This window comes from Prionailurus bengalensis, chromosome B4 (genome assembly GCF_016509475.1).
Source record: "Prionailurus bengalensis isolate Pbe53 chromosome B4, Fcat_Pben_1.1_paternal_pri, whole genome shotgun sequence".
NCBI lineage: Eukaryota > Metazoa > Chordata > Mammalia > Carnivora > Felidae > Prionailurus > Prionailurus bengalensis.
In genome coordinates, this window is record NC_057358.1 from 82,358,253 (window position 1) to 82,372,545 (window position 14,293).

General features: G+C 48.2%; 2 protein-coding genes across 5 annotated transcripts; one reads left to right on the forward strand and one right to left on the reverse strand.

The window, feature by feature from the left end:
• Positions 1–20: 20 nt before the first annotated feature.
• Positions 21–7,679, reverse strand: PMEL (premelanosome protein). Of its 2 annotated transcripts, XM_043564373.1 has the most exons (11): positions 7,554–7,679; positions 5,190–5,300; positions 4,897–5,043; positions 4,055–4,189; positions 3,566–3,727; positions 2,597–3,316; positions 1,731–1,847; positions 1,398–1,482; positions 1,082–1,287; positions 892–979; positions 21–272 (listed from the first exon to the last, which is right to left on the reverse strand). In XM_043564373.1, exons 1-11 carry the CDS (start codon positions 7,627–7,629, stop codon positions 128–130), a joined length of 1,992 nt encoding a protein of 663 aa, XP_043420308.1. In that variant the 5' UTR covers positions 7,630–7,679; the 3' UTR covers positions 21–127. The 2 variants fall into 2 exon arrangements, with proteins under 2 accessions (XP_043420308.1, XP_043420309.1); XM_043564374.1 differs by lacking the exon at positions 892–979 and having other exon boundaries at positions 134–272.
• Positions 7,680–8,384: 705 nt separating this feature from the next.
• Positions 8,385–13,980, forward strand: CDK2 (cyclin dependent kinase 2). Of its 3 annotated transcripts, XM_043564375.1 has the most exons (8): positions 8,385–8,745; positions 9,455–9,532; positions 9,637–9,757; positions 10,421–10,591; positions 11,071–11,172; positions 11,843–11,986; positions 12,290–12,493; positions 12,774–13,980. In XM_043564375.1, the coding sequence occupies exons 1-8, from the start codon at positions 8,630–8,632 to the stop codon at positions 12,876–12,878; spliced, it is 1,041 nt and encodes a 346-aa protein (XP_043420310.1). In that variant the 5' UTR covers positions 8,385–8,629; the 3' UTR covers positions 12,879–13,980. The 3 variants fall into 3 exon arrangements, with proteins under 3 accessions (XP_043420310.1, XP_043420311.1, XP_043420312.1); XM_043564376.1 differs by lacking the exon at positions 11,843–11,986; XM_043564377.1 differs by lacking the exons at positions 11,071–11,172; positions 11,843–11,986 and having other exon boundaries at positions 8,412–8,745.
• Positions 13,981–14,293: the final 313 nt, after the last annotated feature.

Consider the following 14,293-nt stretch of genomic DNA (forward strand, 5'->3'; position numbering starts at 1 on the left):
GCAAGAACATAAAACAGCACCAGGTTCTGAGTATTTATTTCAGTTAATGGTAGTTTCCAAGGGAGGACTGAGAAAAGATAGGCATTGCTGTCCACCCTCGGCAAATCACAGCATCACATAAGAGTACTCAGACCTGCTGCTGCCCACTGAGGAGGGGCCTGTTCTCACCAATGGGGCAAGAGCGGAAGACCCTGGGCAGCCGCAGCCAGTGGGTGCTACCACGTGGCAGCTGGGGAAGGGGGAGGGCTGAGCCCTGCTTCAGAAGTCTTCGCCTGATTTGGGAGAAAAAGAAGAAACTGATTAGCAATGGACAAGGGAAACCTACCTGTGCTTCTCCAAAAAAGAGGACACACCCATATCCCAAGTTTACTGGGCCTTGACCCAAGGCCCCTCCCCTTCTCACCAATAGGGTTCATCCTATCTTGTTTTTATGGTAACCTCTGTCCATTCCTCTCTCACACTACAAGCTTCAGTGCTTTGAGGACCTTGGCACTCCAGGCCTGGGGATCTGCCCTTCTCACAGGTAGAGGACTCAGTTCACCCAGTTTCCTCCACTCTTGATATTACTAATAACAACAGTCATCAGTATCATCATTTATTGCACTCTCGCTTCAGAACTGGGTGCTTTACCACCATTGTCTCTAATCCTGACAACAGCCCCATAGGGCAGGTATTAGTTTTCCTATTTTTCAGAGGCTCAGAGACATTAAGCTACTTTCCCAAGGTCCCACCAGCAAGACTGCAGCCTGGGTCTGTTTAACTTCCAAGTTTGGGCTCTTTCCTGGATACCAGGCTTCTTCAAAAAAAGTGGTGGTTCCCTCTCCTCTTGAGGAAGAATGAGTGGTGGTAATAAGGGATAAGGAGGTGTGAGCTAGATGGTGGGGCCCTCACCTATAGATCAGAGATACAAGCACCATAGCCATCAACACCAGCAAGATGCCCACGAACAGGGGAGCCTGTCCAAGGCCTGCTTCTCGACCTATGAACAGAATCCCAGGGACAGTTTCCGTCAGTGTCTGCTCCCTACCAGATAGCCTCTTGCTGTTCCCCCCTTCTCCCTACTTGTTGTCCAAGTACATACCGGGCATTACAAGCTGGGTGCTGACCATCGCCAGGCTGTTAGCATCAGCCAAAGACACATTGAGGCAGTAGGTCCCTGAGCCACCCTTCAGTGCTTGGTGCAAAACTAGCTGGCAGGCTGGGCTGGGTGGCACAGGCTGACATAGCCGCTGGGCAGGGGGCTGGCACCCTGGAGATGAGATGTCCATACAGGCTTCCTTGGGCAGCCTGCGAAAGGTGTCAGCTTAGGTCAGGGCAACTGGGAGGGAACATTAGACACCAGAGAGCGGGGCAACAGTCAACCCAAGAGTTCTCAGGATAACCAGTGGGACACTCACCCGCCTTGGCAAGACACGGTCAGCTCAAATGCATCTCCTTCGCTGGATGGCACAGCCTGCAGGATCTCAGCACTCTCAATACCCTCTGCAAAGTTGCAAGATTTTAAGTCTGGGTACAATGTGGGATTCCTCTACCAGGCCTCCCCAAAGGCCCACAGACAGGAAAGCCCTCGGGCTACTTCCCCAATCCCATCCTCATGCCTTCAAAATAAAAACCCTGGGATCTGGATATTCTTGTCCAGGTGAGTAACTCCTTCCAAGGTATGCTTCCACTGGTCAGTCTTAGGCGGTACACACCTCCCTCCACCAGCCCCCAAAGTAGTCAAGACTCACGGACAATGTCCAGGGTGAGAGAAAAGGAGCCATATCGATACAGCACACAATCCAGGGGGGTTTGTCGCTTCACCAGGATTAAGGTAGCTGCACCATCCGGCAGGGGGCTCTGGGAGCCTGGCAGGAGAGGATTGAAGAGGCAAAGTCAAGAGACAAATGACTCACCTGGAAGTAGAGGCCACGCAAGCGTTTTTCCAGGTACAGCCAGAGCTATTGCACCCGGGCTTGGCATCAGGCAAGGCCTGGAAAATCTCATTTTACAGATAAGGAAACTGAAGCCCCAGAGGAGGAACGAGCACCCCAGAGCCACACAATTAGGAGTAGCACTGGAGTTTTAAGAAACCCCAAATGCTTATCATACTCCACACTGTGCTGGGTCCTGATCTAGACACTCGACAAAAGTTAACTCTTCCACGTGCCACCAGGTCATTCCTACCTTTTCAGTGTTCCTACCACAATTTCAGGTTGACCTGCTTTGGGAAAGGAATCCAGGGGTGGTAAGTGGTGCCAGAATCTAAGACGGAATCCTATGCATTTATACTTGCACAGAAAGAGGTACAAATTACTATGTAAATGACCACAGTCTGTTCCCTGGCAGAAGCCTCAGGGAACAGCTCTCCTGAGACACAGAGAAGCAACAAGCTCTCTCCCGGTGGCCGAGGGGCAGACCCTGGTTTTCTTAACTCCAGATGGATTCCATGTTCTTAAGAGGGACTTGAGGGCTTAATAACAGTGAGAGCTCTGATGAAACTCCATTGCTAAGCAAAGGATTGGGTAACATCTGGGGCCTGGGTAAGTAGAGTAGCTCTTTAGAGTAGTGACAAAGAACCCACCTCAATGAACCTTGTTCACACTGACCCTCTTACCTGTAATACCTTCTGTAGGCACGAATGGGCGGGCATCTGGACCCTCAGGCTCACGGGTGGGTACCTCTCCAGCTGTGGGCTCCACCAGCTCTCTAGTTGTTACCTGTACAACTGTGGTTCCAGAGGGCTCTGCGATTGACACTTCAGGTGTTGTACGTATGGCCTCTGCAGTGGGCATCTCTACGGGTGTGGTATCTAAGACCTCCGAGGTCGGCACCTGCTCAGTTGTAGTACCTATGTCCTCTGTAGTTGGCACCTGTACAGGTGTAGTGCCTGTGACCTCCGTGGTTGGCATCTTCACAGCTGTGGTTCCAGAAGGTTCTGCAGTTGGCACCTGACCAGATGTAGTACCTATGACTTCTGCAGTAGGCACTTGCCCAGCTGTGGTGCCAAGGGCCTCTGCTGTTGGCCCATGCCCATCTGTGGTGACTGGAACTGGGGAGGAGCCACAGGAAGTGAGAGGAATCGCAGCCTGCAACACCACTTGGGCAGTGACTGGGCCAGACTCTAAGTAAGTGTGAGTGACCACAAGTGCCCGAGAGATCAGGGTCCCAGTATCATCTCCGAAGTCCCAGGTGTAGGAGAGGTCGGCCCCAGACAAATAGCCACTGGGGTCATGAAGCCGGAGGGCAAAGGTCAGAGGATGATTTCTCAGGAAGTGCTTGTTCCCTCCATCCAAGGCCTGCAGCTGGGACACGCTCACAGAGAAGGGTACCTGGTCTGAGATAGGAGCCAGAAAAGGTGAGAACCAGACCTGGGCTGAGGGAACGTTACACACCAACTAAACTCAAGCTGACTGGCCCTTCACTGACTCTAAGCCCCACCTTCTTCTGTCCAGGTCTTCCTGGCTCTGCCCCTTTAAGGTTACATACCATTTCCCCTTTCCCCTCTCCCCTTACTGGTCAGGCCAACCCTCCCCATCTTTTACTGTTCTGTGACTTATTCCTTTGCTCATTCTTAAATCCTTACCAGTAATGGTGAAGGCTGAGCAGGAGTGAGCAAGGGGCACGTAGCTCTGGGACTCCCGGCGGTGGTAGACAGTCACTTCCATGGTATGTGTGCCCAGCATTGCCTTGCCTGTCACAATGCTCAGTCCTGACACTGGGCCCCCCAGAACTTGCCAGTACTGGCCTGAGGTTTTTGAAAAGAAAAGCAAGGGTCAGGGAGGTACTGATCCAAGGGAACTGAGGGGAAGGATTAGAGACAGGGCAGTACAGAAGGAAGGTCGAGAGAGATGTATTGAGTAGGGGTCAGGAAAGGAGTCCTAATGAGGGGTTCCATGGGATGGCACAACAATTCGGGAAGGGCCCCCAGAAACAATATAGTAGAGAGAGTTGGAGCAGGCTATGTGCTATGGAAGAGGAAAGAACCAAGGGGGCAATAAAGGTTAGGGAAATTCACAGCAAAACAAAAAGGGGATCAGGTAAGAATAGGTGAATCGAAGTGTGGATGACTCACCCCAGGTCTTCCAGACATAAACAAAGCTTCGTGTCTGAGACCCAGGGCCAGATGGGCAGGCCCTCCCATCAGGGAAGATGCAGGTATCATCAGGTACCTGGGGATACACTGGCTCTCCTCCCCACACCTGGCTTCCTGAAAGATCAATACAGAGTCACCCTCAAACCCTGGCATTCCCTTCTGTACACCAAAACTCCTCACATGGCTCCCAGAGAGGGGCTGTGGGAATACTCCTTAGCTACAAAGTACATTCCCCTTGGTATAACCCTTTTGGGTGGCAGCGGGAAGGATGGAAACTGGAATTAAAGATTCATATGTACTTAACGACAGACATAGGAAAGAAATTAGAAGGCCATATATCAAAATATTTAGAGTGGTTTGCTCTAGCTAGTAGGATAAAAACAAAAATAAGAGCCACCAGCTAACATTTTTTGAACCTTGCCTTAGCCTAGGGCAGGCATTATGCTAAATTCTTTATATACAATCACATTTTAATCCTTACAACAACTGTTCAAGTAGGTATCATCCGCATTCTACAGATAAGGGAATGGAAGTACAAAACAATTAAGTAACTTGCCCAGGGTCACATATTATTTACAAATTTAAATCCATGTCTGTCTAAATTCTAGGTCCCCTAGGTCTTCTGCCTACAATTTTGCATGCTATGTATTTTTTTTCTTTATCTGTGTTTAAAATTTTTTTCTACAATGAATATTATAGAATATGTATATAATTTATTTTTTTAAGAAAAGTAGAAAGGAAGAGAATACTTTGTGAGCTCACTGGGGACACCAGGGAATCTGAGCCCTTAGAGTAAGGTCCTAGAGCGGAGAGGTACTCACCATTGATGATGGTGTTGTTGGCCCAGATGACCTGCCCATCTGGCAGCACCTTTTGGCTTTCAGGGAAGTGCAGGGCGATAGAGAAGGAGGCATTTGCCCCGACCAGTGTAGGGCCATCATTACTGACCTTCAAGGACACCTGGCCACCTGGGAAGGACAGCTGCATTAGCTGAGACTCCTTGTTTTTTTCTCCCCTTATACCTTTCCTCTTCCTATCTTCCCAAGCTCCATTCAACCCAGTTCTTGCTCCTCTACCCACACCCTGCCCTCCCTGGAAATTGCTAAGTTCCCACCTCTCCAGCAATCAGGCCCCTGGATTTCTGTCCACTCTGGATACAGCTGCCTGTTCCAGGGTTTTGTTGTGAGCGGCCTTGAGACACCCAGCCAGTCCTGGTCTCTGGGTCCTAAAAAGAAGGTACAGTGAAGGTCCTAGGATCACGCCTCAGTCCCGTGTCAGGGAATAGCACTGTCCCATGTCACCCTACTCACTCTCACATTCAAAGTGCATCTTAATTTACTGAACACCCACAACGTACCAGGCACTGTAATAGGTACAAAGGACTTAAGGAACGAATAAGACACGGGCACCTGGGTGGCTCAGTCGGTTAAGCATCCGACTTTGGCTTGGGTCATGATCTCACGGTTTGTGAGTTCAAGCCCTGTGTGGGGATCTGTGCTGACAGTTCAGAGCCTGGAGCCCGCTTCAGATTCTGTCTCCCTCTCTCTCTGCCCCTCCCCTGCTCATGTTCTATCTCTCACTCTCTCAAAAACAAATAAACATTAAAAAACAAGAACAAAACCAAAAACAAACAAGACATGACCCTGAAGGGATTCAAGGTAAAGTATTGGAAATAGATACATCCGTAAATTATAATAATTGAAGGCACTGTTCAATATGCCCTCATATTGTGAATGTTGTAGACATTCACAAAGTATATGTCTATGTTGTAGACATTCACAAAGTACAACAAAATGACAGATGAAAAAGATTAGTTCTACTCTGGTGAATTGGGAAAGACCATCGGCTTGACGAGTTGGCCTGTGGGATAGAACACTCTGAGCAGAAGGACCAGCATGAGCAGATGCATGGAGGCATGTTAGCATGAGGCATGACAGGGACTACCAGTGTGGTTGATGAACACTGTAAGAGATGAGGCCAAGAAAACAAGTGGAGGCCCTGAATGCCAAGCAAAGGAGTTTGGCTTTTATTCTGTAGACAAGGCCATGGCAGAAGATTTTGTGTCATTGACATATAATTTCCATGCCAAAAAAATTCACCCTTCAGAAGCTTTTTTAATATGATCAGATCTGTATTTTAGAAGGATCATTATAGCAAGCAATGTAGAGGATGGATCAGAGGCAGGCAGAGGTTGGGAGTGAGGACCAAGCAGACAAAATTATTATAACTGACCAAGAGAAAGGTCTGAGAAAAAGGGGTATGAGGGATCTACATATACCTCACCCAGATACAAAAACTATCCTTTTTCTATCCTCTGTTATTGTTGTTTATTTATTTGTTGGCTAAAGTATTTAGAAGTAAATCCCAGACATCTTGTTATTTTAACCCTACAATTTCAGTATATATCTGTAAAAAATATGAACATTTTCTTGAATCAGCACAATGTCATTTCACACTGGACACAATTATCAAACCCAATTCATATAAAATTTCATGAATATCTAACATGTCTTATGATTTAAAAAAATCAATATCTAAAAAGTAAGCACAATCTTTTTAAGAGGGTCAGGTGGACAAGTATGAACAGAATGTTTCCAAAATACAGTTAGGAGCATAGTAAAAGAAAAAGACTTGAAACTACAATGAGGGAAGTCAGATGAAGGAGAAGCTCCTAGAAGTCTGTGAGACCAGGGATCTAGAGAAAGAAAGGGGAGACTGGGACATGATATCTATATTTTAGCACAGGAGAAACTATCTTTGCTCCATTTCTAATGTGTACTGGATACCTAGCTGAGTCTGCTTGGGGAGGGGAGATCTGGAATCATTTCATAGAGCATCCTACCACTAGAGCAAGAGAATCATAAGATGCCCCATTCTTTCTTCATTCCCAACCCTCCCTCCTCAGAGCAGCACGGGACATTCCAGACCCTCTCACCACCCACACCCCCACCCCTTGCTCCTGTCACGAGGCCCCAATCCCCCAGAGCCCTTTCATGTGATGCTCAGCTGAGACCCCTCTGCCTGTCTCTTCCAGCCCCAGAACAAAAGCCTGAGCTATGTTCACCCATCCCCATCTCAAAGAGGGGAGGTGGTACCTCCATACTTTTTCAATCCAAAACCACATTCTCTCACTTCTCACTTCAAATACCCTATCCCAGGTACCTAAGTCATTGCCTAAAAGAGTCTCCCACTCGTTTCACTTTTGAAGCCCCTACTTGGACTCACTGCCCTAGGGGCCTCAGGATTAGGGCTACAAAGACCCACTATCCTTGTGCCCTTACAAGCAGATGGTATTATTCTCAGGCTCAGTCCCAGGTCTCCACATAGGGAGGGAGCTCAGATGCCCATGTCCTCACTAACTCAAATGGGTGGGAGAAGCCTGAGATATTGCTGGTATCTCCCATAAAGAGGGGAAAAACCAGAGCAGGTGTGCAACCCCAAATTCACACTTGTTCATGGCAATACTCCCCACACTCACCTTCTGTAACCCCCACAGCCAGAAGAGCACTCATCATAACCACATGGAGAAGGCATTTTCTCAGCACCAGATACATCCTGTTCTTTCTTCCAGCAACCAAAGGCGCTGGGGGGCTGGGGCAAGCCCCTATATAGGAGAGGGGTGCTCATTTGCATAGCCCTTCCTCCTCTCCATCCAGAGGAGTCTTGGGAGGGGCAGGAGGACGGAGAAAGGCAGAACTGACAAGGGATCCTGGTCCCTGAACATCCCGCTACTCAACCACAGTTTCTAGTTTCACTGGGTCGCTCTCTTCTTGACTGGGAAAGAATTGACTGAAGGGCAGGTGCATAACATGTACCTAACACATACGATTCACCATAGGAGAGTGAATCAATCTGTTTTTGTTTTTTTAATCAAATCAGGAAATCTTTCAAAAAAAAACAAAGACCCTGCATCCCAAAAGAGAGAGTATAGAATAGACAGAGGGCGGAGGCAACTGCATCTCCGGGGCCCAGAAAACCCGTACAATGAGATTCCCAATTTCCTGCTTTTCAAAGGAGGCTCCCTGGGCCAGGTGGAATTTAATCTTAGGGAGAGACACATTTTCCCTACAGGTGGTGAAACGGCGAATTAAAGATCAGGAAATCCCTACAGATTCAGGACACAGGTAGGAAACGCGAGTCCAAATCAGGTACTTGGAAAAAGACATTTTGCTTCCCCACAGAGGCAGAAACTTAAGTATCTTCGTTAATAAACTTGCGTGAGGTGGGGTCATTTGCTGCAACTAGGCGCGCTGGGCTCGCCCCCCGCCGCTCTGACGTTAACCAATAGGAAGGGCCGGGGGCGGAGCTAGGGAAACGCGGGAAGGAGGGGCGGGGCCTCTGGTGGCGGTAGGGAACTGGAGGGGAGGCGGCAACATTGTTTCAAGTTGGACAAATTGACAAGAGCGAGAAATACACTGCGTTCCATCCCGACCTGGGGCCGCGGAGCTGGGCCCGGTTTTCCCCTCCTCCACCCCCCGAGAGTCGGGGCCCGCCTTTTGCAGGTTTCCCAGGCCCCCGCTCCAGGGCCGGGCTGACCCGACTCGCTAGCGCTTCATGGAGAACTTCCAAAAAGTGGAAAAGATCGGAGAAGGCACGTACGGAGTTGTGTACAAAGCCAAAAACAAGGTGACGGGAGAAGTGGTGGCGCTTAAAAAAATCCGCCTGGACACGTGAGTGGCCTCTGTACCCGGGACTCCTAACTCGGGAGCTCCTTGAGTGCCCCCTGCCCCCACCCCAACAGGCGGGTAGCAGTCCAAGGACCGGAAGGTGGCAGGGAGGGACTTCTTTTTAAGTGGAGAGGTGGGTTGGAGGACAGCGATGGGTTTCCCGGTGGAGAGTGTAGGGCACTTAGAATATATGGGAAACTTCCTCCCCAAAGTCGAGGGATGCCCCCAAATGTGCAATCAGAAAGACTCAGAAAGAGGAAGGAGGCCTCTGAGATGGGGTCCAGGACTCCCCATGGAGTTGGGTTTTGTGGGAACCAGTGAAGAGCACCTTTCTGAATGAAGAGTCCTCCTGACTGCCCCAACCCCACCCTCATCTTAGAATTCTCTACCTCTTTCAAAAGAATGGCAGTTGAACCTCACTGGCCCTTCTAGGGAGGCTGGGTGCTGCTACTCCTATTTTTTTCCCTGTTTCCTTCTCTCTTCTTTACCTCCACCAGGAGGCTTTACTTACCTACCGCTGGGAAAAGAAGAATAATGACCTTAATATATCCCCTGTCCAAAGGCGAATTAACCCTACAGCACCCTTTCTCTTCTCTCACTTCCCTAGGGGATGCTGGGGTGGTGTCTCATTGGGAAGAAAAGAATGACTGAGCTGGGGGAAAAGGAGTGTTTGTAACCACATTCCTATCTCTGCTTTCTCCACCTCTCCAAGTGAGACAGAGGGTGTACCCAGTACTGCTATACGAGAGATTTCTCTGCTTAAGGAGCTTAACCACCCTAACATTGTCAAGTAAGTATATCTGGGAGGTGTTCTGACAGTAAAGGAGGTGTTCTTGTCTGTGTAGCCTGGGTATTATTCTTCCTCACCTCCATTCCTGGACCTCCCTTCCCTAGGCTGCTGGATGTCATCCACACAGAAAACAAACTCTACCTAGTTTTTGAGTTTCTGCACCAGGATCTGAAGAAATTCATGGATGCCTCTGCTTTGACTGGCATTCCTCTTCCCCTCATCAAGGTAATCCTTCTCATTAACTCCTCCCCAGCATGGGCATGTTTTGGGGGGACTGAAGGCACGCTGTGCAGACTGAGTGATGATTTGTGATCTTGGCTTCCTTCCCAGCCCTCATCCCCCTGCACACACAGACACAACACACACACCCCTTTCTTTTGTGGCTCTCCCACTGCTCATTATGTTTATTAACCCTAGGGCTGGGTAAGAGAATCAAAGAAGTTGAAACTCTAGTGAGTCAACTTCATAGCTCAGGTGGAAGGTCAGATGAAACTCAGATAAATGGGACTTGAGGGCACTTGGTAGGTTCCTCCAAGAAGCCCTTCCACCTGTTTGGTAGGAGAAATAGCCAGTGAGTTTCTGTTGTCTGTTTTAGGGCTGGGTTCTTTACTCCCCGAGTTATTTTCAATCTCTCAACAAACGTTTATTTAATGCACATTTATTGAACACCTTCAATGTATTAGGTATAGGATATGGAAAAGAGATGCAAAACTGAAGAAGAAGACCTGGTCCTTATCTTCACTAGACTGATAGTCCAATGGGAGATACAGTTTATAAACATGTAATTATAATCTAATATAGTAAAAGGCTTTGGTAGAGCTTTGCAGGCACAGAGCAGATCTAGTAGCTCACTGTGGTAGAGAAAGTTTTCTCTCTCTCCTTTGTCAGAGCTATCTGTTCCAGCTGCTCCAGGGCCTAGCCTTCTGCCATTCTCATCGGGTTCTGCACCGAGACCTCAAACCTCAGAATCTGCTTATCAACGCAGAGGGGGCCATCAAGCTAGCAGACTTTGGACTAGCCAGAGCCTTTGGAGTACCTGTTCGTACTTACACCCATGAGGTGAGACCCTCTCTGCATTTCTTCTCTGAACTTCCTGGGAGGTGTTAACAAGAACATTCACAAAATTTTAAACATCTCTGGCCAGCAGTTTCTCTCTCACTACACGGAAAGTATCTCTGGCATTCCAAGAGGTTTTAGAGTATGCACCAAGTTCCAGTTGTGGGGCTAACTGGGCTTTGATAGATGCCAAGCCAGGAGAGCTGGATGGCACACTATTAAAATTATGAGCACTTTTCTCAAGTTTTCCAGGAAGGTTGTAAATTCTGGGTTCAGAAAATACGGTCCCCAGAGACTAACTCTGGTCTAAGAAGTTGTATGTAGTCATCTATACTTAGGGGAAGTCAGAAAGATGGGAAAGATGGAGGGAGAGAGGCTGCTTGTTAACAGGCTGAGAGTTAGCAGAGTAACACTGAAGAGCTGAGATATGGGAATCACCATGCCCCACGCACCGCCCTTCCCCTTCCTGCTCTTGTCCCCAGGTGGTGACCCTGTGGTACCGAGCACCTGAAATCCTTCTGGGCTGCAAGTACTACTCCACAGCTGTAGATATCTGGAGCCTGGGCTGCATCTTTGCTGAGATGGTACGGAGGCAAGCCCGAGTTCCACCCAGCTCACTCCCCCACATTCAAGAACAACAGAACTGTTTCTTGGCCTAGACTCATGGCCATTCTATATTATCACAGGGTTCCTTCTCTAGGGTAGCACCAAGGTGGGTAGGGGGAAAGGATAGGACTGTTGTCCCTGATGTCAACCACAATGTTAGTATATCCTCAAACAGCCTTAGCATCCAATACACATCTCTTATACCCGAATTGAGCGAAATTATTTCTGCAGCTGTTTTTAGTCTGCATATACTTGGGAGAATGAGTACCAATTTAGTGCCTCCTTCATTTGGCCTGTAGACCTTCTTGTAGGGTTCCAGGATTATGGTGAAGTCAACTATGTTCACCTTATTCATACTTTTATTTAAACTGCAGGCTTAAATCATGTCCTCCCCAACCTCTGGCTTTTCAGTTTGAAAGATCCCTGAGGCCCAGACTTTTCTGGGAGCTCTCATTTTCTTTAATATAACAGTGGAGTGGGCTGAGTTTTCAAATCAAATCAGCAATTTGTTTTATGGTCCTTTATCTGGGTTGTAACTGGGAGCTTGGAGACCATTAACCTATATATAAAATGTGCATTTATCCCCCAGTACATTACCTTACAATTGCCCATATTCCTCTCTCAATTCATCAAAAAATATTTGTTAAGCACCTAGTGTGTACCCAGCACCATGCTAGGTGCTGTGGGGAACACAGAAGAAATGGAAGACACAGTCTCTGCCCGCTGTGCTCCTATCTAGAAGTGGCTGCATCACAAGGAGGGGGGATGACCGCAGTGTCTACCCCACACCCCGTGAGTGGCTTGGGATCCCTTTGCTACATGTCAGTGGCACCCCAGACATTCACCCCCTCCCAGCCCCACCCAGCCTTGGGGATCTGCAAAGGCATGGTTGGGGGAAGGAAGGAGGGGGCGAGGAGACAGATGAAGGGACTTCATTGTCTCAGGCTCTGTGTGACTGACCCCATGAAAGGCCCTGGGGAGGGAGTCATGGGGCCCTCCTGACCTTCCACTGCCTGTGGGAACCTCCGGTGCACAGGAAGCAGCTTTGACTGACATCAGTGCGGGTCTTGGCCTTTTCTCTTTACGCATTTTCAGGTGACCCGCAGAGCCCTATTCCCTGGAGATTCCGAAATCGACCAACTCTTCCGGATCTTCCGGACTCTGGGGACCCCAGATGAAGTGGTTTGGCCAGGAGTTACTTCTATGCCTGATTATAAGCCGAGTTTCCCCAAGTGGGCCCGGCAAGATTTTAGCAAAGTTGTTCCTCCCTTGGATGAAGATGGACGGAGCTTGCTGTCGGTGAGAGTTGGGGGTGGGCACCCATTTCCTCTCATTTACTCCCCCAGGGCAGGTTTTTTTCCAGGATGTAGGAAGGATGAGACCCTGGACTCTGGGTCTTGGCATTTCCTTAGTCCCTGCTCCTCTCTCCCTGTTGGCACACCCATTCAGATGTAGGGAGGAGGGAATTGGGAACCCTGCTTGGGTAAAAGGAATTCTGCTTTCCTGATTTCTCGGAACACCTGCTGCCCATTTAGTCCAATGTCACATCACTGAAGTCAGCATACATCTTTCCCTCCAGCAAATGCTGCACTACGACCCCAACAAGCGGATTTCGGCAAAGGCAGCTCTGGCTCACCCTTTCTTCCAGGATGTGACCAAGCCAGTGCCCCACCTTCGACTCTGATGTCCTACCCCAGTCTCACCCTCTCCTCCAGTGGGGGCCTGATCTGCCTTGGCCCTGGGCTATTTGCCCTCTGATCTTGTCTGGCTGCCTTAACACCTCCCCCTCTTAGCCAGCCAACTCTGAGGATATAAGGGGTGGAGAAGAGAAATAGGTGAAAATGAAAGGAAGCTTCAGTATTAGATGCACTTAAGTCCCTCCACCACCCTCTCCCCCTCTTCTTAGTCATTGCTGAGGAGGGCTGGTATTTAAAAAGAAAAGAAAAGACTGCCCTCCACATAAGGCTTGCCATCCCAATCTCTGAAAGCCCTGAAAATTATTATCTCCTGTGTTCGGGATGACAGACACCCCAAGCCTCGCTCGGCCACTGCGTTTATAAGGTCAACTGATAGCAGAGAACCTAAGTTGGGACTTTAGAAAACCAAGCAAAACAAAACAGAGGGAGGGGCCTGTTTTAAAGAATTAGGTTAAAAAATAGATCCAACCAGTTTATACCCTAATTTTAGTGTTTCATCTCACCTAACAGTCTGGGAGACTCAAGACTCCCAGTCTCTGCAGTCTTGATGAGACTGCAGTAGAAACAATTGCCCCTAGTCCCTCTATCTGTCCCAACTATGGGCAAGAGGTATCTGGGAGGCTCTAGGACAGGGATTGTACTTCACCGTGGCCTTATGGGGCAAGTAAAAGTTGTCTGAATTTTTCTCTTCCTTTTAAGACTCTTGGTTCTTCACATGCCAGGTCCCATCTTCCTCTGAAGGCTACCCCCATAGGAGTGGAAGTTAGGGTTTAGACATCATTTTGAAAATGCTGACACTTTTTTAGGGCTGTGACTGAGTGAGGGCATTGGGAAAATTTTTTTCTTTAAAAGAAGGATGAACAATTATATTTATATTTCAGGTTATAGTGTTTTTTAAGTGGGAATGGGTGGATTTGTTGCCATGTGCACCTTGGGGTTTTGTAATGCAAATGTTTTTTTTTAAAGTTTTTTTTTTCTTTTTTTGATGTTTGTCTCCCTTCTCCCACCTCTTGTCTTCGAGTGTTCATGCTATTAACATTATTTGTAATTTAGTTTGTGATTCATTAAAAACAAAAGTTCCTAGTTTTATAGTTCATCTCTTTCCTCCTTTACTTAGGTGTATTTATTTACACAAAGAATGATGTGTGAGAGAGAATATGAATGTATATGTGATAGTTGGTTTCAGAGCTCCCCTCTTCCTAATCTCTGTGCAGGGCTATCCACCTCACCCCATCACCCCAGTTTAGCTTCTATTATGCAATTGGGATAGTGCCCAGGGTGGACAAAATGGGAATTACTGCCCCATTTTACGGCCGGGTTAATGGAAGCCTACTTCATTTTCCCCACGAACCTGAATCATCCCCTACCACACACATGTACACACAGGGCGGCAGTTCCTGGA

Coding starts and splice junctions, on each gene's coding strand:
- PMEL (XM_043564373.1), bottom strand. CDS start 7,629: ATGTATCTGGTGCTGAGAAAATGCCTTCTCCATGTGGTTATGATGAGT. Junction 5,044..5,189: donor GGGGCCTGATTGCTGGAGAG/GTGGGAACTTAG, acceptor TGTCCTTCCCAG/GTGGCCAGGTGTCCTTGAAG. Junction 273..891: donor CTTGTATCTCTGATCTATAG/GTGAGGGCCCCA, acceptor CTCCCAAATCAG/GCGAAGACTTCTGAAGCAGG.
- CDK2 (XM_043564375.1), top strand. CDS start 8,630: ATGGAGAACTTCCAAAAAGTGGAAAAGATCGGAGAAGGCACGTACGGA. Junction 9,758..10,420: donor TTCCTCTTCCCCTCATCAAG/GTAATCCTTCTC, acceptor CTCCTTTGTCAG/AGCTATCTGTTCCAGCTGCT. Junction 11,987..12,289: donor CAGTGTCTACCCCACACCCC/GTGAGTGGCTTG, acceptor ACGCATTTTCAG/GTGACCCGCAGAGCCCTATT.